This window comes from Canis lupus, chromosome 1, assembly GCF_003254725.2.
Source record: "Canis lupus dingo isolate Sandy chromosome 1, ASM325472v2, whole genome shotgun sequence".
Lineage (NCBI taxonomy): Eukaryota > Metazoa > Chordata > Mammalia > Carnivora > Canidae > Canis > Canis lupus.
The window spans coordinates 56667948-56692101 of record NC_064243.1 but is presented as its reverse complement, the minus strand read 5'-3'; the positions used below and the strand labels follow the sequence as shown (position 1 = coordinate 56692101).

Here is a 24154-nt window from a genome sequence, read left to right as displayed (position 1 = left end):
TATTAAGATAATATTCATTTACATATTTATGAACTTTATTCTAGTAATCCAAGACTCTCTTATAATGAAGTATACTAATGGATCTGTAACTTAATAATTCTCTTAATACCAAAAATAATTTTATGTGATCCTGAAAGTATTTTCCCATTGGTTTTATTTTTCTTGGAGGAGATTTTTTTTTTCTCCTTCGCTTGACACTTAGGTGGAGAGAGGTTTTCTGGGTCCCCTCTGGGTACAGTTTTATTTCCAGGTCTTCCCTGAGGTGCTTGCCATCCCCTGGGTGGGACTCTTGCTTTGTAAGCCCGGAAGGGAAACCTCCCCCCTGTTCCTGGGTCACATAGATGCCATTTTAATGATTTGCTCATTAGCTTCACTTGGTTTTTGGAGGGAATATGGTCCCGGTTATCAGGTATGAAATAGTGCCAGAAACAGAACTGAATTTCTTTGTTTAAAAGAAAAAAGGGAGAGCAGTTTTTAAAATAATTGAATATTGTGCAATTACCCATTTTTATGAGGTTATTTTATACCTTGGTATAGAATATTCACACTGGATACCAAGTATTAAACATATATAAAAATAAATAATTCTGGCAGAATTTTATTTAGTTTGAAAGAATTTTTGAGATTTATAAGTATTTGTGGTGTTCACCCAATGTGAGAGTTTTTACCAATTGGCAGTGTTGTGGAAGACTGGTTAAAAATAGGGTAAGTTTCATTGCCATTAAAAGACCCTGACGTAATTATGTTTTAGTGGCTTATCTTTCTTGTTACTCTATCTATATCTATAAAAGAGAAATTTGAGTGATTTAAGATAATGGCTATTCTTATTTGTAGAAAAGATGTATTTGTCACAGGTTTGTAGAGTGAATTCCTCCTGGATGGCTGATTTTTAGCATCTGATGGACACAATTTCCCATAGACCAGGTTTTGTGTGTGGCCTGTTTTATGACAACAGGAGCTGACATGCTAGAGTCCATAGTATTATTGAAATATGAGGTCTTGAACATACTGTGATTCAGTATCATTTGAGGAATGAGAAAAACATTATTTTTCTGTTTTCTTCTGCTTTTGATGCCATTGATATAACCTTCTTTGCTGATGGTGGTTGGTTTGGCTTCAGGTTTGAAACCTAAGTTTATGGGGACTAACTTCATTCCATTTGCATGAACTTTTCTTTCTTTTTTTTTTTTTTAAGATTTTATTTATTCATGAGAGACACAGGGTGGGGGGGGAGAGAGAGAGAGAGAGAGAGAGGCAGAGACACAGGCAGAGGGAGAAGCAGGCTCCATGCAGGGAGCCCGACGTGAGACTCGATCCTGGGTCTCCAGGATCATGCCCTGGGATGAAGGCAGGCACTAAACCTCTGAGCCACCTGGGCTGCCCAACTTTTCTGTTTTTAAGGGACTTTGTTCTTGTCATGTTAAATGTTTGCTACTTCCTATACTCCTTTTACGCAGCCGGGAGGAGCACCGTGAAGGACCAGCCCCTGGTTTTCCACACCAAAGTGAGGTCATCTGGGTACGCGTCTGCACCGCAGTGAGTAAACGGACTCCTAGGCTGCTCATGTCGGGGCGGAGAGGCAGGGTTCAGTACATACACATGAAAATGTGTCTGGGAGGGCCACCCCCTGGAGCAGGGGACAGGCACGTTGGCTACAGGAGTGGCCACAGCAGCATTTCCTCAGTGCTTGCTGAGTACTGGCCTCCTAGGAGCCCTTTGGTCCTGACCTCATAACTGCCGTGATGCCGGCTAGTCTGGACGGTGCCAGGACAGGGGTGGACCCACCCAGGAGAGAGGGACTGTCCCCCTCACAACTCAGCGTGGCTACAATAGCGGAGCATGAAGTTCAGTACATTCGGAATGGGGGAGGTTGGTTGGGGATGGGGTGAAAGATGAGGAAATAGTAAATTCTCAAATATGAGAAGTTTCCAGTACAGCAGAGCCTTGAAATCCCCTCATCCTTCAGGAACACCACATTTCTGGGAAGTAGACTTCACTTTTCTGTGTAAAATCCTATCACCCCCAGTCTTGACCTATTATGTGTTCTTAACACATTGAGCAAAACAGCTGTGCTACTGGCAGCCTGTGGGGCCCCCAGTCAGAACACAAGTCAGGGCTTTGGTAGGTTCTCTGGGGTCACCCATCCCGTAGACCTCCCCTTCACCTTGTTCCCTTTCATGGGTCTCCTGTAGCCACACCTGGCCTCCCCTGTGCATTCCTCCTGCCTCAGGGCTCTGCACTGGCCCTTTCTTCCCCAGGTGCCTCCCTGAGGCTCATGCAGGTGGGGCTGACAGGGTGACCTAGTATCTGGGCTGCCATCCCTGGTTGCTCTGTATAAAATGGCAGCCCCTACCATGATTCCCTCTCAGCCCTTGCTCGCTTTACTCTCCCTGGCCCGACTGGCTAGCATGACTATGTTTTATTTATTTACTCTATAAACCCCTGGGCCTGAGACAATACCTGATACCTCAGACCCTCTCACAAATATGGATGGATGTTTGGATGGATGGATCAGTGGGTGGGTGGGATGGGTGGTTGAATGGATGAATGGATGGTTGGATGGGTCAGTGGGTGCATGGATGCATAGATGGATGGATGGATAGATCAGTAGGTAGATGGATGCACGCATGCATGAATGGATGGGTCAGTGGGTGGGTGGGTAGCTGGATGGATAGGTGGATGGATGGATGAGTAGATGAATGGATGGAAGGAAAGATCAATGGATGGGTGGATGCATGGATGGATAGATGGATCGATCAGTGGGTGAATGGAAGCAGGGATAGATGGGTGGATTCTGGATTCATGCTCAGCAAAATTGCATGCTACTTCGTGCATCATGCCTGTGAGCACCAGCTGTAGTGTGATGTGCTGTGTTCTGTGTGAGCCTCCAGGGTCCCCTGTGTTCAGAGTGGACCCCCAGAGTGCCCTGTGTTCCGTGTAGACCCCCGGGGTCCCCTGTGTTCCATGTGGGCCCCCAGGGTGCCCTGTGTTCTGTATGGACCCTCAAGGACCTGCCTTGATCATGCCTGCCCCCCCGCTCCTGACATGCTTCATGCACTCCAGCAGCATTCTTGCTCCTTCTTGGATGCTTCCCGCCAGTCTCTGCTCAGTGGCCCTCTACCTTTTGTTCCCTCTGTGGAGTTCTCTTCTTCCATCCTCATGGGACTAGTGTCCTCCCTCATCTGGGCCCCAGCCCCTCCTAGGCATCCAGGGGACTTGCAGATATTGTGGCAAATGCAGAGTCCCAGCAGTGGCCTAGGGCCAGGCCACCCTCTCTTGCCCCATGTCTTGATGGCTCTGGGCATGGCCTGATGCAGAATGTGCTGCTTGCTCTGTGAGGCTGGATGCAGGTGCAGGTGGGGGTTTGGCTGTCCCCTGTGCAGCCCCGGGGCTTAGCACCCTGTCCCAGCATCTCTGGCATCTTGTACTTTCTCCATCTGAAAGACAGGCTGGTACCAGGCAACTGTTCAGCCACTACCTGTATTTGATAATTTCATTTTATTTAAGGGAGAATCCAGCATGGTTTCCTGGAGAGTTCACTTCTGTTCTGAGTAGGTCCAAAAATAACACCCATAAGGGTGGTTCAGTTTCTGTTATGATTCTATACATCCATTCTCCAAAAAGGGACAATGTCACAAGAATGCCACTGCAGATACATAAGTGGATGAACAGCTATTACAATTGAAGTAACCGAATGTTTGATGTATTACTATTGTGGGCCACTGAAAGTGCTCATGAATGTTTATATGTGTGTATATTTTGCTGCAAAATACAAGTCTCTTAAGAAGCTTGGAACTGTAATCTTCGAGAGTGACATGAATTTTCTTTCCACAGCATAACTATGTTTTCACCAAAGGCCAACACCAGGAAGCGTGGTGACCACTCTTCACGACGTAGGGATGGTCCCAGGTGGTACGTAACTAGCTTGTCGGTTCAAAGTAGATGTAGCATAATTTGGAGAGAGCCTTTAAATACTTTAAATGATTTTGTTTCAAACAGGTGTACAACCTAGTGAGTATGTGTGTACACATGGGCACGTATATACACAGCGTGTATATGTATGTTCCTTTTGGTCAAACTCAGTTCTTGTTAATCCTCTTTTCAGATGGGCTGCTAGATTTACCACCTTCACAACTTAGGGATATTAATTTTTGTTAAAATTCTTGTTTAGAAAGTGTTATAGCTGTGACGGATCATTCTTGATAAGTTTCTTAGGTAATAATTGGACAGAAAAATCTGAGCAGTTACAGGGCTCCAGGTGACTTTGAATGGCTGGAGATGAGCTCGTGGACTTGGAGGCGCATCTTGGGCAGTGGCCGTGCTGTACAGCACATGTGGGGCCATAGCCAGTCCTGCCAACCCCCGGGGCCCATGTACCTGGATGAGAAGGTGATTGGGGGGACCTCCAAGACCCTCCCAGTCCCACACGTGGAGGTAACCTCATCTGGACAGAGATTCCAGGCTGTGCTGTTGAAGTGTCCCTAGCTCTCGTCCACAAGACGTCTGCGTGAGCAGTTTTTCCCAGTTTTGTGATGTTTCTCTTAAGCCCCGATGCTCTTCCTGCCCTCCACTGCTGCTCCTGTATCAGCGGGTCATTGATGGCAAGGATGTGACCCCAGCAGGTGCCCTCAGACCCTGTGACACTCAGACCAGTGGTTGGAGATAGAATGCAGCACCAGAGAGTTCTGCTCAACTCTGATCTTCTGGGTGACTTTTCCCACAAAAGCTCAGTTCTCCAGACCCAGCCAGTGGTCTTTGATGCATTTCTGGCCCAGGAGGCATTCTGTTGAGGGTAGGACTGATGGGAGGACCCCAAACAATGCCCTTCCTGAGCAAAAGGCTCCTCCGAACACCGACCAGATTTCACTTAGAAGGGATGGGACTGTGGGCTGAGGCCTTGCAAGGCCAGTCTTTCCAGCTTGTATGGCCTATAAAGCTGTGAATAAATGTATCTAACTTGTCGCCAATAACTTCCAGCCTTTACAACAACCCGTCTTCACAGCTACTTTCTTTTTCTGCCCTCTGCTGTGTGCCTGGTGCCTTTCCACATTCCCCTAAGTGTGTAGCAACACTGTGTGTCAGGTGGTTTGTGTTCAGTTTACTCTGCATTCTGCGGCCGAGGTGGGAAGATTGGGGGGCCACATGCATGCCAGTGAGGAGCCTTGCCGCCCGTGCCCTGGCTGGCCCCCATGCCCATGGCCTTGCTGCTGTGCAGAGGCTGCCAAACCTTTAGTTGCTGAAAATGAACACTGGGGAGATTTTGCCTCAAGATCTGGATGCCTTCAGTGGACCATGCTGCCTGCCCCCAGGGCCTGTGGGACCCACTCCACCCAGCCTGCCCCTGCGAGGGGTCCCGGCCACCGATCCTTTCCCCTAAGCCTCCCTGGGCTCTTTCACAGCCTGGGAATGTGGTTATTCTCATGGCAGATATCAGCCATTTGTAGTTTATTTGAGTGATTGGTAGGATGGTCACCAACAAAGAGTGTGAAACTGCAAAGTGCAGCAAGAGGCTCTCCCCAAGTCGTCACAGATTCACTTGAGTTTATGTTAAACATGAGAAATCCTTGACATCTTGTACTTAAAATGCATGCATTTTGGCCCCATGGAATGCAAGTGCATTTTAGAGTTATTTCATGGCTTTGAATATGTTTATATATATTCAGGTTGGGTAGAATGAAATTGCACATGTAAATAGGGGACAACCTACTATTCTAGTCTGTTATCTTGTTTCTAATCTCACTTTGAACTCTCTTGATGTTCATTTTCCTGATGTCCCTTCAAGTAAGGAATACCCTTTGGAGAATTCTCCACCAACCAAACTCTACAAGCAGCGTGTCCTCGCCTACGGGCCTGCTGCCGCACACTGCGTCCAGTACTCAGGTAGGCTATGTCTGGGGCCGCGCATCGCTGCATTGCCAAGCATCCCTTACCTCCCACTGTTCCATCATAAACAGAGCTTTAAACTTGCTTGCTTGAAGTTATCTGGCATTGTTTGAGTCTGGTTTAAAGTCAAAGCTCACATTGCCCCTGAGCATACCCGGCATCAGGGCATTTGTGCTTGCGTCGGCCGCTGCTGCAGCTTGGGGAGCTCCTTGACTTGGACTTAGAGGCTCACCCAGGTCTGCGCTCTGCATATGTGACCATCTCCTCCGTAGCATTGGAGGGTGTTGGGGTGGGGGCGGCTGCTTCGAGGAGTGTGGAGGAGGCCGCCCGGGGCAGATGACCATCCCTCCTTGGGTGGAACCTTTCCTGCAGGCCCAGTGGGTCTTGGGCTTGTAGCGGCCATTTCACTCTCAAGTGTGTGGAAATGCCTCTACCAGACTCTCTTCTGGGTCTTCAGCATTTTTCCCAGGAGAGTTTGGAGGAAGCTGGGAGCAGCTCCCATGCAGGTGGCTCTGTGATTTGAGCTCTTTCTTCAGAAGCACACGTTGTTTCTGGGTTCTCGAGTGAGTTGGAGTGAGAAGCTGTGCTTGCCCTCAGTCCGGGCTAGAAGGCCACCCCTCAGCATCTTGAGCGCATTCCTGCAGTTTTCACTGTTTACAACTGTTCTAGGTTCTCTTCATTTTTCATGTAAGTTTAGTCAAAGCATGTCTGAGTGATTTTGGGAAATTAGATTCATACCATCATCAGTAAAGTACCTTTGTGGTGTGAGAGAGGCTTGCTTATTTATGATCGTGTGATTGTATGATGTGATTAGAAATAAAGTAGGAGTCTCGATTTGAAAAATTGTGGGAGGTCTCTAACTTAGTTCTGCCCTGTTTTAGGGGTATGTTTAAATAGAACTGCCTAGCTGAATAATATGTGTCTTAAATTCTGTTGATGGAAGGCGGGGTGCCACAGGGTGCAGAGTGGGTGCCCCTACTCCGCACTCCCGGGTCCTCTCTAAAGCACATCCTGGGGGATGTCACGTGAGGGTGACACAGGGCCTGCCACCTGGTGGACTCTCAACGTGTGGTGGCTAGCCCTCGAGCAAGTGCTGTTTGGATTCCCTCGCTAACTGACAAAACGAACGTTAAGTTAACTACAAATTCTGTATTTACCTGTTGCAAGTGTGACTCCTGTGAGCTGTGATTTTTAAAGGATGTCCCTTGCTGTTTTGAAGCAGGAGATGGACAGTGGCTCGCCTGCGGTTTAGCCAACCACTTGTTGCTGGTCTTCCGTGCTGACCTTAGTGGGACACCTACTGTCTTTTCAGGTATGATGTGTTAGTTTGAGTTAATATGTATTCATGGAGGGCTCTCCTTTTGGTCCTGGGTATCAGTTGCTTTGTGCCCTTCTATGCCCTTCAAGTTCAGAATGAGAGTAAGTAAGGCTTGTATGGAGGTAAATTAGTGAACTAGATTGGCCCTGCTAAACCGGGCGGAGGGGGTATAACCTGGGAGGCTAGGGCTGCAGGCACGTCTGCCACAGGTGCCCCAAGGTCAGGGAAGAAAGCTTTTGCAGAGTTCCAGGGGAGGAGTAAAGTCAGATCTTACAGACATGACGAAAACATGCTTGGAAAATTAGGGGGGGTTTGTTCACAGACATTTTCATAAACCTAACAAGGTAAATTTTTTTTTTGGGGGGGTGAGTAGATCTGAGATGAGGGCAGTGGTATTGGAAGTCTCGCTATTTTAGCTTCCTGACAGATCACTAGTCCTGAGCCCTGAGCTTCTCCCACTCTTGTTCAGGGTCCTGGAACTGCTTTCTGCAGACTCACACCCAGTGGATATTTTAGTAACAATAAAAATACAAAAAAACCAAAACCAAAAACAAAAAAACCCCAGAAATGCTGCCAGTGAAAGTGTTTCTGTGAAGTAGAGGAGTGAGGTGCCTGGTGGAGGGAGTGGGGTGCAGGTGTGGTGGTTGGGGGGGCAGGAGCATGCCCCCCAGGGCTCTCCCAGACTCGGGCCCCCCAGAGTCCTCAGTGGCCTCTGGACAGCCTGGAGGAGGGGCCTCTGCAGGGGCTGGTGCCACCCTCTCGCGACGTGTGGGAGGAACTGCCGCCCCATCCACAGCCCACGTCGTCCCCCTACACTCTGTGGCTCCTCCTGGCTCCAAACCTTGGTTCTTAACGCTCTCCTTAAGGTGCCTTCCATGAGCCTAGGACTCTGTGTGCGAGTCTTTCTATCATTCAACAGTTGATAGAAATGCTGATTATGTTGGACGTGGATGTTTCTCTATTCTATTGCAGGAATGGGGCTCGTGGCTGAGTTAAGATAATGCAGTAGATGTTCAAACTCACCTTTTAAAAAAGTGCTGCGTTTGTGTTTTGGGGAACAGCATCATTCTTACCCACCCTACCTCGTCATCATTCTGCCCTGATGGTTTACCTGTCATATGATTCAACTTTGAAAATATGATGGCTTTCTCAACACTTATATGCAAAAAGCAGGAAAATGGGTGCCTGTTTGATGGTCAAGGAAGGGAGCCACTGAGCTGGGAAGAGAGGTGCATTGGCAGGTCCCAAACAGGTGGAGCTGCCCACCTGTCATGCTCTTGCCCGGGGCCTGCACAGGGCCCACAGCAGCCGGGACGCTAGCGGGTGGTGGTGGTGGGTCCTCAGACACATGATCTCCAGCATCGTATCCCCAGCCAGCAGCATTGTGCAGGCCTGCAGCCTGGTGCACGGGGCCTTCATCCTTATTAAAACTCCCAGAGACCTCCACGAGAGGGCAGTAGAGCTATGTCAGAAAGTTCCGGCTGGTTGTGTTGGGTCTCGGTACAGAACTGCAGCGCGTACTCTTTTTTTTTTTTTTTTTAATAATAAATTTATTTTTTATTGGAGTTCAATTTGCCAACATACAGACTAACACCCAGTGCTCATTCCATCAAGTGCCCCCCTCAGTGCCCGTCACCCATTCACCCCCACCCCCCGCCCTCCTCCCCTTCCACCACCCCTAGTTCGTTTCCCAGAGTTAGGAGTCTTTATGTTCTGTCTCCCTTTCTGATATTTCCTACCCATTTCTTCTCCCTTCTCTTCTATTCCCTTTCACTACTATTTATATCCTCCAAATGAATGAGACCATATAATGTTTGTCCTTCTCCGATTGACTTACTTCACTCAGCATAATACCCTCCAGTTCCATCCATGTCGAAGCAAATGGTGGGTATTTGTCATTTCTAATGGCTGAGTAATATTTGTACTCTTGATGAATCTTTCCTGCCCCTTCCATCTCTGCCGTGTGGGTTCTCTGGCCGGTGTGACATGTGATGCTGCGGTTCACTGCTCCTCTGCGATGCTCCAGCCGCAGCAAGAGGGTCCTCCCGGGTGAGTGGTAAGAGTGCTTGAGGCCGAGGCCAGTGCCCTGGCTCAGCAGGTGGCAGAGGTGCGTGCTCTACAGTCCTGGCCAGACGCAGGGCCCACAGAGAAGGGCGGCTTTGCAGTGGTGCTAGGGTCATTGGGCCTGTCCTGTGTGCCCCGTGAATCACGGCGCCATCCAGACTCCTGTGCTGTGCTGTGGCCTGTGATGTTCGCACCCCGCCTGCCCTGTCCACTCCAAAAAGCCCACGGTTTTCATTTCTCAGCCTTTCCTTGGGTTCCTCTGTTTCTCGGAGCAACAGGTGGCAGCAGTGTCAGGACCCTTTTAATCATCACCTCCCTGAGGTGATGACCATTCTAAGGGGCCCCTGACGGAGGCAGGAATCAGAGATCGGCCTGTGTGGGAGAGGCAGCAGGTGCCCGGTGAGAAGGAGTGGGGCTGGTGGGTGGACGCACTCCCCTGTGCCCTGGGCCACCGTGCTCCCTGCCACTGCGTCAGGATGGGGTGGACTGCTGGGCAGCTTGGAGCTAAGGCCGACGGGGTGCGGGGAACCCACTCACAAGGATGGACTATCCCATTGGCCATGTGTATGATTGGGGGAAGTGCATGTACGGCCTGGGTGCCCAGCCCAGCCCCTGGCAGATCAGGCCCCAGCCCTCAGCAGCATTGGCACTTTCCTCCTCACACATCCATGTGCCCTGAGCAGGAGAACGCGTGGTACCTGGTACCTGGGCCCGTTCCCTGTAGACTTAGGTATCTGGCGTTCTGATTGCTGCACCTGAGGAGGGGGTCAGAGTGGGGGAGGGCACATTTTAGCTGTCTGCCACGCCAGGGCCAGTGGTGGCAGTGACGGAGGTTAAGGGGTCCCATGGTCCAAAGGACAGATTGCAGTTGGTTAGACTTCTCTTCGGCGTTCGATTAAGAGGGAGAAGCAAGCAACCACGTTGTTCTTGACTCAGTGATGGGGGTTGAGTCTTCCTTCCTTTTCTTTCTCCTCATTGCATCCCTGTCGCTGGGGCTCTGGGCCACTGGGTGCTGACAGCCCAACAAGGGGTCAGATGACACGTGCCTGCGTTTGGGAAATCCTTATGACCTCTCGCTTCAGTGTTAAAACAATAACAGTTCTTGAAGACATGTTATCATGAAGCCACAGATTTCTGTACATTTTATAATACTACGTTTTAGGAGTTTCTTCTTTTAAAATACAAATGCATATGTAATTTTGAGCTTTATGTTTTAAACGTAAAGTTTTGAAATGCCTCCTTCACAAACCATGTTAAGCCTTTAAATGAAGTATAATTCCCCAACCGCCCCCCCCCCCACCCGGCGATTTATTCTGGGAGGGCTGCATTCTGCTGTGTTGGAGGGAGGTCCTTGATGCCCCCCTCTGCTTCTGTCCTTCCCTTAGGTCACGACGGGGCAGTGAGCACCGTGTGCTGGAGCCATGACAGCAGGTGGCTGCTGTCTGCTTCCCAGGACGGGACACTGCGGCTGTGGTCACTTCGCAGGGCGGAACTCGCGTTGTGTGTGGTAACGGGTTACTGCTGTCGATCATGGGCAGGGTTTCACAGTGACCAGCCCCGTGACCCCCAGACTGTCAGAATCACAGAGGCACCAGGAGTTTAGGGAATGGGGTGAACCAGAGTTGCTCTAGTGCACCAACAGCAGTTGATGATTGAATATTTTCTTACATGCGTGTCCTGTGCATACATGTGTGACAGCCAGGCACATGCACAAAGAGGGGTGCACTTGTGCACACAGTGACACGTGAGCCTTCTTATATGCTTAGAGGACACCATTTGGAGACAATGGGAGATGCAAGAAGGGAAGATGGTGATGATGTCACAGCCAAGACAGGAAAGGGAGGGCCATTCCCCTGTGAGTCAGATTAGGAGCTGGCCAACTGCAAATTCTAAAAGATGTGTTTAGCACTTTTTTTCCCCTGTGGGTCTTGTTGTAAATGGGGGATGGAATCCCAAGTAGGCTAGCCAGGAAGGGACGTGCATCAGACCTGGGACTTCTGGACCAGGTGTTTGGGAGTGGCTTCAAGGGGACAGATTTGATTTAGGGTCGTTGACACTGTCGTCTTCCATGCGTGATACTGTGGGTTCTGAAATACGAACTGAGAGCAGACCTCTCAGAACCCTACTCCATGGTTACAATTTTGTCTTTAACAAAATCCTTGCTACTTAATATGCTCACTGCCAGGTATCGATTTTCTTTTATTTTAAGGTTTTTAAGTGGCTAGAATTCGAAATACTCATTACAGTGAAGCTTTAATCATGTAACATCTTTCGGAAATAGGAAGAAGAAACAAAATCATGAAGTGTATCTCTACGTTTAGAGCAGACGTGTGGGTTGATATGAAGGAACCTCCCTTGTGGAACTGTGGTGTTTCTTGTTTGCCTCTGTTATGTTGGCAGTAATTATTGATTTGTGTTACAGGGCAAAGATGTGTTTTCCAAGCCTGTCCGATCTGCACAGTTTTATTATGTAGACACTTTTGTGTTGTTGTCTTCTGGTCCTGAACTTCAGCTCCTGAAGTATCACATTGACACTTGCAAGGATGAGATCCAACGGTGCGTAACCTCTGTTTCTTTTCTCTTCCTTGTCGGGGGAGCTGTGTTTCAATACTGGGTCGTATGCAAATAGAATGTTTACATTTAAAAACGTGCAACATCAAATCACCTCATCACAGGCTGCTGACAAGAGCTGAGTGATGGGGTGATGGCTTCCCCCTGTTCAGAGCTTGTCCACAGTGCCGCACGTGGGGGCCGTGAACTGTCGCCTTGGTTGACCACGTATCAGATTGATGTCAAGTGGGACTATTGCTGCCATATTTGTAATGAAGTAAAACATGAACTGTTTCATACACACACACACACGTGCACTAGATACATGTACTAAATACCTGTTCACACCTCCTTTTGCAAGTATTAATGCTGGTTTTGTTCCCAATTTTTTTTGACTTGCATCTTTTTAAATTTAAATTCAATTTGCCAACATATAGAATAATATCCAGTGCTCATCCCATCAAATGCCCTCCTCAGTGCCCGTCACCCAGTCACCCCATCCCCCTGCCTACCTCCCCTTCCACTATGCTTGTTCGTTTCCCAGAGTTAGGGGACTCTTATAGTTTGTCTCCTTCTCTAATTTTTCCCACTCAATTTTTTAAAGAAATGAAAGATTATGGGGTAGTTAGTGTCCTGCTGTCCTGTTCCCATCCTCTCTTTTCCCTGCCTGCTCTTTCTCCGTACCGGGTGAGCATTTCTCTCACCACCATCCGTGAGCACGCTGGGCAGCCAGTCCCCTGCACCATCTTCCTTGCGCTGCAGTTCCATTTATTCCACATCCCTGTCCCCTATTGCACCCTCCACCTGCCAGCCTCAAGTTCATTTTATTTTTTTTTCAGAGTAGATTTTTTTTTAATTTTTAATTTTTATTTTTTTGTATTTTTTTTATTGGAGTTCAATTTGTCAACATATAGCATAACACCCAGTGCTCATCCTGAGTTCACTTTCTATATGAACAATTCACTTTCTGTTCTGTTGTTGTTCTTCTGTTGTTTAGGTTCCACATGTGAATAAGGTCAGAGGCTATTTGTCTTTCTCTGACACACGTCGCTCAGCAGAATGCCCTCTAGGTCCGTCCTTGTTGTACACGGCAGGCCTCATCCTTTTTGATGGTTCCATTGCGCACGCACCACCTCTTTGTCCTTCTGTCCACCGACACATGGGCTGCTTCCAGTCGTGGCTGTTGTAACCTTCCTCAGTTTGAAATTGGAGTGTTTGCTTCCTGTCCGTGGCTTTACATCTGTTAATGCTACACACACCTTCCATAATCATCCAAATATGTTTCTGAGACTGAGCCATGCTTGCAAATGTGACTTCAGTCTGTTCCCGGTGGCTGTTACATGGTTTTACAGGAGGAACGTGCCATGGCTGCTTCACCCATCCTCTTGTTGCCGGAGCTCTGGGTTTTCCTGACTCATCCTGTTCCCTAACCAGTGGCATGCTGGATTTCCTTGTGTGCATCTGGAAGTGGGTGTTTGGGGGTGATTGCACACCCACCTTCTCTGTGCCTGCAGCGAGCTGTGTGCGGTACACACAGCGAGGGCAGAGTCTTGACTTTCTCTGAGGCTGTCTGTCCTGCCTCTTCCTGCAGGGGATGCTGTCCTTCCTTCCTGTAACTCAGTACCTGATTGTGGCAAGTACTTTCCCTGGAAAGAAATACTGTGCCTGCCGACTATTTGCTTCTGGTGTAGCAGCCAAAGCTGGGGTGTGGAGCGGCCTTCATGCCTCATTCCTTTCGTGCTGGCTTATGTGGCCCTTTGCAAACTGTCCGGCCCTCTGGGGGTGTGTGACCTGGGCAGCCACACTTCCTCCGTTTGGGGGATGCCCCATGGAAGCTGCTTGAGAAAGGCCCTTCCCCAGGCCTGCTGCTTGCTTGGGCTGCAGCTGCTTCTCCCATTGGTACCAGTGTCAGCTGGGGGTGGTGACTCTCGGAAACTGGCAAAGCTTCAAATGATGGGACACCGAACGTCACATGGGCCACAGGCACGCACGCCCCTCAGCAAAGCTGTCTGTCTCTCTGGCAGGGCTCTTGGCCCTTCGTGTGGAGCAGAGCCAGAGAGGGTATGCACTCAGCAGCATACCATGCAGCCTCCCCTGCCCTTATTCTCCTTCTGAGCCAAAACTGGCCCGTGGCCCGTTTGCCATGTGAATACCTGTGCCTTCCCTGGTCCACCTCACCCCCACTCCCTGTGATTTCAGCTGTGTGTGGTCCCTTTGCTTACATGATCTGCTGTCTCTGACACACCCCTCCTGGTCTGTGCTGTTCATAGAGCTTTCACACGGCTGCCCCTGTGAAGCAATGGCTTTCTGCCCCATTAACCACCCTGCTGGATGATCTCACGCAGTTTATCAGCAGGAATGTGCGGCAATTTGTGGCATCTTTGTGTCATCACTGAGCTTCACTTCAGACCTCTCCTGTGACTCAGCTCATTTTGTTCCTTGAGTCTTCCCATTCCCCCCAGGACCTGCTCTCTGAGTCATCCCTCTGGATGCCCATCTCTGTGCCTGCATATCATGCCCTAGGCCCCAGGTGAACGTGCAGCGTTCACCTACCTTGGAAGGTCCAGGCTGATGGCCTGCTCATCCTCAGCCTCAGCCTCAGCCGCCCCACAGGCTCAGACTCGGAGCCCTCCCCACAGCTTTGTCCATCACCGGCCTGTGCCTGCTCTGCTCAGCCACCCCGAGGTCTCCCCTGGCCCTGCTTGGGCCAGGATCACTCGTAAGATGGCTAGAAGGTTCTTTCCTTTACTAAAGTATTGTTAGGGATCTTTGAGGACATGTGTTTATTAAACCAATAGTAACTGCTTATGTTATCCTTTAGAAAATATTAAGGGGACACCTGGATGGCTCAGTGGTTGAGCATCTGCCTTCGGCCCAGGGCGTGATCCTAGAGACCCGGGATTGAGTCCCACATTGGGCTCCCTGAATGGAGCCTGCTTCTTCCTCTGCCTGAGTCTCTGCCTCTCTCTCTCTCTATCTCTCATGAATAGATAAATAAAACCTTTAAAAAAGAAGATAAAATATTAAGAACATATGTGTAAATGGAAATACAGATAATTTTTATCCAGTTAGATATCATTTAAGTATACGTAATTATTTTAGAATTAGGAGAAAAATTTGCTTTCTCATAGACAGGAATGAATTATTTTGGGCTTTATATGATATATCTTCATGAAGTTTTCCTAAAGGAAAAGTTGAGTTTCCTACAGGAAAATTAAGGTAGCAGACTGGTTCCTTTGATGTTATAAAGTATAATTATTAAGTGATATGAAAACTTTTTTCATATTCAACTTTTTCAAGACAGAATGCTTTGTCATGGGAGGGAAACAAAAAGACGGGTTATCTTTATTTTTCTTTCAGATATAAGCAGAAGAGCAGGTGCAAACGTGTCTTCAGGCTTCCTACGACTGGTAGGACAGAGATTACCAGTTTATCAGCCGTCAACGACTTCTATTCCTGTATCCTTGCCCCTGCCATTGGTGTTTTCACATCCTGGGCACCCTCCTCCCACATGAGCATCTGCTGAAGGCCCCAGCCTCAGGCGACATGCTGAGCACTGGGACTTGGGGAGCTCACGTCTGCTGCAGTAATTGTAGGTGCAGCAATTTCATCTCAAAGGAAAATAGACATTGATGCCGCAGAGCATATGATATATAGCAGGGTGATTTAACTTGGTATCTCTGGTCTGTAGTTTATGCATAGTACTTTTTAGAAATTTAGTACTTTTTAGAGATCAACTGCTATACCTGCTATGGGCCTCCTTCCATTAACTGGAGTTTGCCTCATGTCTGTGGAGGCTGAGAAGTACCTGGGGGATGGGCCCTGGGGAGGGCACGTGTGGAATCAGCACTGGGCGTTATATAAATATGATGAATCCCTGACCCCTACCTCTGAAACGAATTAATACACTATGTGTTAATTAATTAAACTTAAATTAAAAAAAATTTAAAAAGAGAAGTAACTCTTGAATATAAAATTGAGCCCAAAAGTTTATTTATTTTTATTTACTTTCTTTGGTTAGCATCATTCTTTTTAATTAAAAAGCATTGATTTTTATTTATTTATTCATTTATTTTTAAAATTTTTAAAAAAATTTATTTATGATAGTCACACAGAGAGAGAGAGAGAGAGAGGCAGAGACATAGGCAGAGGGAGAAGCAGGCTCCATGCCGGGAGCCTGACGTGGGATTCGATCCCGGGTCTCCAGGATCGCGCCCTGGTCCAAAGGCAGGCGCTAAACCGCTGCGCCACCCAGGGATCCCGATTTTTATTTATTTAGAAAAAAGCTCCAATCTTTAGGAATTCATATTATAAAATTTTAATTGATTCAGAGGTCTAAGTGCTGTTCTTTTTTTTTTAACTTTTTAAAAAATTATTTATTTATTTATTTATTCATGAGAGACACAGAGGCAGAGACACAGGCAGAGGGAGAAGCAGGCCCCATGCAGGGAGCCCGACGCGGGACTCGATCCCAGGTCTCCAGGATGGTGCCCCAGGCTAAAGGCAGCGCTAAAAAGCTGAGCCACCCGGGCTGCCCGAGTGCTGTTCTTTTGATGAGTTTTATAGTTGAAATTTCAGAAGGACAGATATAAGGTGTTAGGGTTTCTAGTGTGTTTTAATTAGAAATGTGGTATTTTTTTATGCTACGCAGCAAAACACCTAACAGAAATGTGTCATTCTGAGTATTCTAGCCTTGAATGGCTATTTCTGCATATTTCAGGGTTAGCATTGGGTTTATTAGTGGATCAGGTAATCTTTCTACCATGGTTACTATTTATGACAGTGTTCTGGGCTGAACACTGGAGGTCGGGTAATTTTGGTGGTCACACGAGCCCTAAGCTCATACACTGCTGCTCTTGTACTGAATGTATGGAGTTAGTGATGCTCTGCTGACAGCAGACCATGCTGTGAGGTGCATGCTCTCTGAGGGCCGGCCCTGGGTGCCACTATCCACGTCAAGTTTGCACGGCCTAATTTTACCCTCAGACTTGTCTTCTGAGCTCAGCACCCATATATTCAGCTGCTGTTCCATCTCTTGATGTGTGTATTTCTTGGACATCTTGAACCTCATTTCACTGAAGTTAGACCTCTGGGCCTCCCACCTAGAGATGTGTACCACCTGGGTCCGCCCTTGTCTGCAAACCAGATGGGGGGAGTGGGGCTGTGACCACAGCTTCTGGGGAACTCCAGTCATAGCTGGTCATCCTTTGGGTGTCTTCTGGGGTTCCAATAGTATTAGCAGAATAAGCAGGATTGCTCACTCCTTATGGTGGATTGTTGAGAGGATTCCCTAACTGAGTCCTGAAGATCTTGTGCTCACAGCCGGCCGGAACAGGACTCTGGAGGTTTTCGACCTCAATGCAGGTCGCAGTGCAGCCATGACAGTGGAAGTGCATTCACGGCCTGTCCACCAAATCTGTCAGAATAAAGTGAGTGAGCTTTTGATACAGTACATATCATTTGTAAAATTTTATGTTTAAGGTGTTTGACAACTACAAAATGTGTGATGCAATTTTGATAACAGTTTGCCACCAAACTCAATGCTAATTTTTAGTCATTGTTAAATTTTCTAAGCCTTAATGTTTGACCTTAGAAGATAGTTTAATGTCATATGGAATGTTAACTTTTGTCTTTGATTATTTTATGGGCCTATTTTTCAACTTTACTAGTAATGCATTCACATTTAAACCTTAATGGAGGGTTTGGGTGTATCAGGGACTAACTGGATTGAGTGAGTCATGTAGATCCTGCAGGAATACGAAGCCTTCAGGAATCAATAGTTTATCTTGTTAAGATGTACCTATTCTCTTTTGACAGAGAAGTGGTTTAAAACTACTCATAGCTGAGGGCTACAGACTTGAGATTAGACGGGTTGGTGTTTTGATGAATCCATTGTTTCATAGTTTAGCTTGAAAGGCACTTTGCTGTCCCAAAGGGTATCTAAGAGATTTATGAACAAAACTTTTGTTTTTAGGACTGCAACTACCATTTTGATTTTTGATATATTTGCAATAACTTTGCCAATTGAGAGTTTAATTTATAATACCTTCTGGAACCTGTATTATGATTTCAAGGGTATCATTGTTTTTCTTATAGGGAGGGAGGGGCAGAGGGAGAGAGAATGCTAAGCAGGCTCTACCTCCACCATCACCACCATCATTACCATTACCACCATTACCATCACCATCACCACCATCACTACCGTCCTCACATCACCACTACCACTACCATCATCATCACCATCACCACTATTATCACCCACTACCATCACTATCATCATTTTTTTGTGTATGGAAAGTGGTTTGTTAACATTTCCATTATAAATCCCTATTTCCTTTTTCTTTTACTTGCTCTGTTCTTTCTTTCTGGGATTTATCACAGAGCCATGAAAACTTGATCTAGATGAAACTTGGTATGAAAATCTGAAAAATCTCTGTCTGAGATTTGTTTTTTTCACTTGATTACAAATTTGTTTTAAATTGTTTCAGCTGATTAAGTTGGAAATAAAAAATATAGTTTTGGAGTTTTAAATGCATTTTACTTATAAAAAATAAAACCCTGGTTTTAATATAATGGTAAAGATAATCCTTTTAAAGTTAACCAATTTTCTCATATTTTCAAAAGAAGTTATTTCATTTTGAAAAATGACATGATGCTATTTTGTCTGCCATCTTGGGATTTTCTTATTTTCATGCCTTTCTGTTTCCATTTCATAGAAGACTTTTAAACCTTTTGCACTCATTACTTTTCTTGGTTGAGGAATTAAATAAGATAATGCAGGCAAATCTCTTAACATGGTCTCAGTTCATTAAATGATAGTTATTCTTCCTATTTTTTTGAAATGTGAATTTATGAAGGTTGGTGGGCATTACCTTAGAAAACTCTGACTTGTCAAATGCACCTAATTTTGCACAATCCCTTTGTTCCTGTGAGTGTTAAGGCAAGTGCCCAAGAATTTGCTACTTCAGAAGCTGAATTAAGAAGTTGCTTTCCAAGAAATTGTAACACAGAAGGTGGTAGTTGTGGACGTGGGTCATAGTGACACAAAGCTGCCTGTGGCGAGTGCCATCATGTGAGACGGCAGACTGTGGCCACAGTAATGAGGACGTTGATTGTGTCCCGGGAAGACTGGAGAAGGTCACATTTGCCTGGGACTCCACCTTGTCACTTATGGTCAGGTAGAACTTATTTTAGGAAGATGGTGAAGGCACATAAAATAGACAGGTTGCCTTAGCCCCTGCAGGTGGTGAGTCTGGGCTAAAAGCTGGGTGGTTGCCTCTGCTCCCTTAGGCCCTCCAGCCTGACTCCCCTGCGTAAGCCCACAGAGCAGGCTGGCGTGCATGAACGCCCTGAGCACGCCCCGCGCTGCCACGTGCCCGGCCCCATGTGCAGTCTGTCGTCCATCCTTCTGCCCCAGCTGCCACCTACTGCCGTCTGCTGTCTCCTCAACCCAGCCACACTCCTACTGCTAAAATATAAATACTGCTTAAATTCCACAAGGTTCCCAGCACGTCGATGTAGAATCAGACTTGGCATGCAGGTGCTGTCCTCCTCCTGTCTCAGGCTGGGCATGTGATGGAACCTGAGTTGCTGGGCCAGGCCCTTTCCTTGTGCCATAGGTGGCTCCTGTGGGAGGCAAGCCCAGGTGACCCTCCAGGACAGGGGGAGGCACACCCTGCACTTTTCCCTGTCATGCTCTTACACATGCACATGCCACATGTGCTCCCACGTGGCAGATGTTGCGTCTTAGCATGCATGAACTCAGCCCTCATTCATAGACGTGGAAGCTGAGACCTGAAGTGCCGGTTCCCTGAGGTGCATCGGCGGCGTCTGGCCGCAGAGCTAACGGTCTCAAGTCCCCTGGGCTGCTGTTGTCTGGGAACCTTGTCTGGCTTCTCTGTACCAGGCTCGGGCTTCCCCCCACCGAGATAATGAGCTTTATGAGCAGGATTGTGACCCTATCAGTCCACATCTACAACCCTTCACCACGGTGATGTCTTGGGGGATGGCCGGCACCTGCCCCTTGGTCCTCACCAAGCTTGTGGTCTGGACTGTACCAGGACTTGCAAGGGCACATACATGTATATGTGTGTATATGTGCATGGACTCATGTATAGGTGTATGCACATGTGTGTCAATGTGTGTGTGAATGCATATGTATTAACCTAATAACAAATTCATTTAAACGTATCTCTCAGCAAGTCTGCACCTGGTGCTGCTCTGAGCACTGGGATATAGGTGTGTGGGAGAGAGTAGAGCCCTCACACTTGATGAATTTGTTTCCTTCTAAAGAAAGAAGTGGGTTCACTTTCACACAGGTCAGGTACTCCTCTCTGAGGAGGTGATGTGGGCAGCAGGTCCGTGGGGCAGGGGAGGGAGCCAAGTGTGCACCAGGGGAGCAGCATCTAGGGAATGGGCACCATTCATATGCAGGCCCATGTGATGAAGCCAAGGGTGGGAGCTGGACTGCAGATGCAGAATCCGTGACTGGGGGCAGGGGATGGTCCTCTGGGCTTGCAGGCCCTGGTCACAGTCTGGGTTCAATTCCAGGTACAGGGCAGTCATCGTGAAGGTTGAGCAGGAAGGTGAGTGACCTGCCTGGATGTGCATGAGTGATGTACACCTATGTGTAATACCGATGTTGGAAATAATGAAGTTGTGCCACGAGGTTCCAGCTGGAAGGGCTTGTGCTTGTGCTCTGTCCCCTGTGGGGAGTGCGCTGGTGCTCTGCAAACATGTGCTGCTTTAGGAGCTCCCACCAGTGAATAGACAAGCTGGAGAGGAAAGAGGGGACGTGCTCCTGGGCAGTAGACCAGCCAGGGAGTGTCCATAGCGGCTGTCCTAGTGCACACCTGGCTCCTTCAGCAGCAGACAGCTTCATGTCATAGGGCCTTACACTGAACTCTGCTCAGATACCAGCTGGGGCCCTGGCTTTGTGGCTGATGTGCCAACGGTAGCCTTGGGGACAGGGGTTTCTGACTTAGCCTGTTTTTAGGGCATGGTGTTGGCTGCAGGAAGGGTCCTCTTCCTAGTGGACTTGGGTCTCCAGGCCTGTGTCTCTGTGTTTGGGGAGCCCCCTAACAGATTCCTAGGAAACTTCCCTTCAGATGCTACCAGCAGCCAGTACAAGCCATTGTTGTGAAGACAGGGCTGTCCCTCTCCTTGGGTGACACCAGGACCATTCCGTATGTCCCTCTCATAAAACCTTTCCTTGTTACACCTTTTAGTGCATTTGCTTTAGGAAACTGCTTAACATGTCTTCTCCATTAAGTAGCAGCATATGTAATGACCAAACAACAGCCTGATCTACCTCAAATTGATGTGGTCTTCCGGCAATGATTGTGATATTTTGGGGATCATTGTGGTGTGCTCTTGGATGAGAGGTGTCATATTAGGAAAAGTAGTCCTGAGGTTTTTATGGGAAAATGACTAGTTTGACCTCCTAGGAATACATTTCTGAGTGGTATATGGTGAAGGGAAGGGAAGGAGTGTAAGGTTTCAGAGGCTCACACTGTATCTTAATAGCTTGTTTTTCTAAACTTCTCTTAAATTCTTGTTCAGTTACACAAGATACATCAAAGTGTTCTGACTACCCACAGCCACATGGGAGCTGCTACCCAGGAACTGTCCTGTAACAAGTCCAAATTTACGAGAAACACAAATCCTTCCTGGCCCAAATGTCATATTTCCAGTAAAATATAAAATAGGTCATTTTGAATTTCCCTTAAGGTTAGGACAAGAGAACTGTATCTGTCACACACCAGTTATGCTCCTTTGCACTCATCCCAACGCACGGTCCTGAAAGTCACCTCTCCTGACAACTGCCTCATGTTGTGGTCAGATAAGCAGACTGTTTAATTTGATCACATTAACGAGAATATCACATGAAATAGTCAGAGCTGTGTTTTTCTGTTTTTAAATTGTGTTATGTCATAAGGTGGCTTATTTTTATAATGAAAAGGCATACATCTTTTATGATTTATTGATCTCTTTAAAAAATCATAGTTACTCCTTTTTCTTTATATATAATAAAACTTTGACTATTACTTTTTTCTATGCCTGAGTAAGATATGTGCATTTTTGTGATGTAAGTATATAATGTTATACAGCTAATTTGAACTGAAAAGTTAAATATGTGAAGGTTTAAATAGTTTTCTAATGAAAACATTTTATCACAAAGAAAACTTTAGATTTTCAGAAATAAGTCATTAATATCCATGTGATTGCCTTAAAATATATTACTTCATTATTTTTAGATCTTGTATTTTTTTTTAAGAACTGAAATGCTTGTGGATACAGACACAGTTCTGCTCTGTTTCTTTGTCTCCTTCTTTGATTACTACAACTGAATTTGATGTGACTCTTTCCCAAGTATGCGTTCAAAGTACATTCTGTATTGTGTGGTGTGTTGTCCTTTTACATAATAGCAGCAAACTATACCTATCTCTGTCTACCTGATTTTTATTCCACATTACAGGTATGAATTTAATCCATTCCATTTTTTATACATTTATGATGTATGCATTTAAACCTATAAATTTCCCCTTGAATTCTGCTTTAGCTGCACTTTACCAGCTTTAGCTTGTGTATTATTATTATTTAGCAGTGGATGTTCTCTAATTCCCATTATGATTTTTTTTACCCTAGGGTTTATTTAGATGTGTGCTTTTAAATTTCTATATGTATGAGCTTGTTTTTAGTAAACTTTTTGTTACCGATTCCTACTTTTATGGCATTGCGTTCAGAGTGCATCATCTATGTGACACTGATTCTCTTCTATCTGTTGAGTTTTGTTTTTTTTTTTTATCTGTTGAGATTTTTGTATTTCTTGAGAAACTTGGCTTTCTGGTTGATTTTTATGGATATCATATATGTGTGCCTGAAAAGAATATGTTCTTGCTAACCGTTGGGTACATGTTTGCATAGATGTCCATTGGCCCAACCTTATTAACTGTATTTAAATTATTCAAGTTTCCAAATTTTTGTATTCCTAATTGTTTTTTTTTAAGATTTTATTTATTTATTCATTAGAGACACAGAGAGAGAGAGGCAGAGACATAGGCAGAGGGAGAAGCAGGCTACCCATTCAGCGGGGACCCCGATGCGGGACTCATTCCTAGGACTCTGGGATCACAACCCGAGCCGAAGTCACCCCCACCTCCTGCCCTCCTCCCCTTCCACCACCCCTAGTTCGTTTCCCAGAGTTAGGAGTCTTTATGTTCTGTATGCCTTTCTGATATTTCCCACACATTTCTTCTCCCTTCCCTTATATTCCCTTTCACTATTATTTATATTCCCCAAATGAATGAGACCATATAATGTTTGTCCTTCTCCGATTGACTTACTTCACTCAGCATAATACCCTCCAGTTCCATCCACGTTGAAGCAAATGGTGGGTATTTGTCATTTCTAATGGCTGAGGAATATTCCATTGTATACATAAACCACATCTTCTTTATCCATTCATCTTTCAATGGACACCGAGGCTCCGTCCACAGTTTGGCTATTGTGGACATTGCTGCTATAAACATTGGGGTGCAGGTGTCCTGGCGTTTTATTGCATCTGCATCCCTGTTTTTTTTTTTTTTAATTAGAGAACTGTATTAACATTTCTATGATTATAATCTTGTCAACTTCTTATAATTCTTTTGATTTTTGCTCTATATATTTACAGGCTGTTTTTTGTGTGTGTTTAAGTTACACTTCTTATATTTTTATATGTAGCATTCCTTTTATAATAGTTACAAACTCTTTAATGAGGTGTTCTATATTTTTTCTAGTACTTATATAGTCTTGCCTTCTTTTATTTAGTATATGCTATTTTTCTCCACCTTTCACATTCAGCCTTTAAAAATAATGCTCTAAGTGTTTTTCTTGAAATTCAACTAAGAATCTCTTCTTTTTCTTTACTTGAGTTTAGTCTGTTTGCAATCAGTATGATTACTCATACATTTGATCTTATTTTGTGCTTTCTCTTCAACATTAAAGAAAAAAAACTTCTGTACTTTCTATTTATCATGAATTTTCTTTGCTTCTTCATTCCTTCTTAGCCTCAATTGGATTGATTGAAAATAAATTTAATTCTCCTGTTATCTCTGTAAACGCTTTTGGTTTTTACTGGTTAGCTTTAAGAAACAAGCACTGCTGTGAAGTGTTGTAACCATGCATCATGTGTCTGCCTTCCTTTTTAAAATTTTTTTATTTATTATTTTTTTAATAATAAATTTATTTTTTATTGGTGTTCAATTTGCCAACATACAGAATAACACCCAGTGCTCATCCCGTCAAGTGCCCCCCTCAGTGCCCGTCACCCAGTCACCCCCACCCCCTGCCCTCCTC

General features: G+C 46.1%; 1 protein-coding gene across 33 annotated transcripts in view; it reads left to right on the top strand.

Moving 5' to 3' along the window:
• Positions 1-24154, top strand: part of WDR27 (WD repeat domain 27) — a 215322-nt gene that overhangs the window by 95279 nt on the left and 95889 nt on the right. For 29 of the 33 annotated variants that reach the window (XR_007413166.1, XR_007413165.1, XR_007413157.1 and 26 more), the window contains 8 exons: positions 1458-1536; positions 3835-3912; positions 5783-5880; positions 7103-7195; positions 10651-10772; positions 11688-11821; positions 15176-15273; positions 17123-17244. Coding sequence is in view for 27 of the 33 variants with exons in the window: in XM_049114652.1 (XP_048970609.1) it covers positions 1458-1536; positions 3835-3912; positions 5783-5880; positions 7103-7195; positions 10651-10772; positions 11688-11821; positions 15176-15273; positions 17123-17244 (824 nt within the window). In the remaining 6 variants the exon portion in view is untranslated. Of the gene's footprint in view, positions 1-1457; positions 1537-3834; positions 3913-5782; positions 5881-7102; positions 7196-10650; positions 10773-11687; positions 11822-15175; positions 15274-17122; positions 17245-24154 lie in introns of those variants that run through there. The other 4 variants (XM_049114619.1, XR_007413186.1, XR_007413185.1 and 1 more) reach the window with 4 other exon arrangements.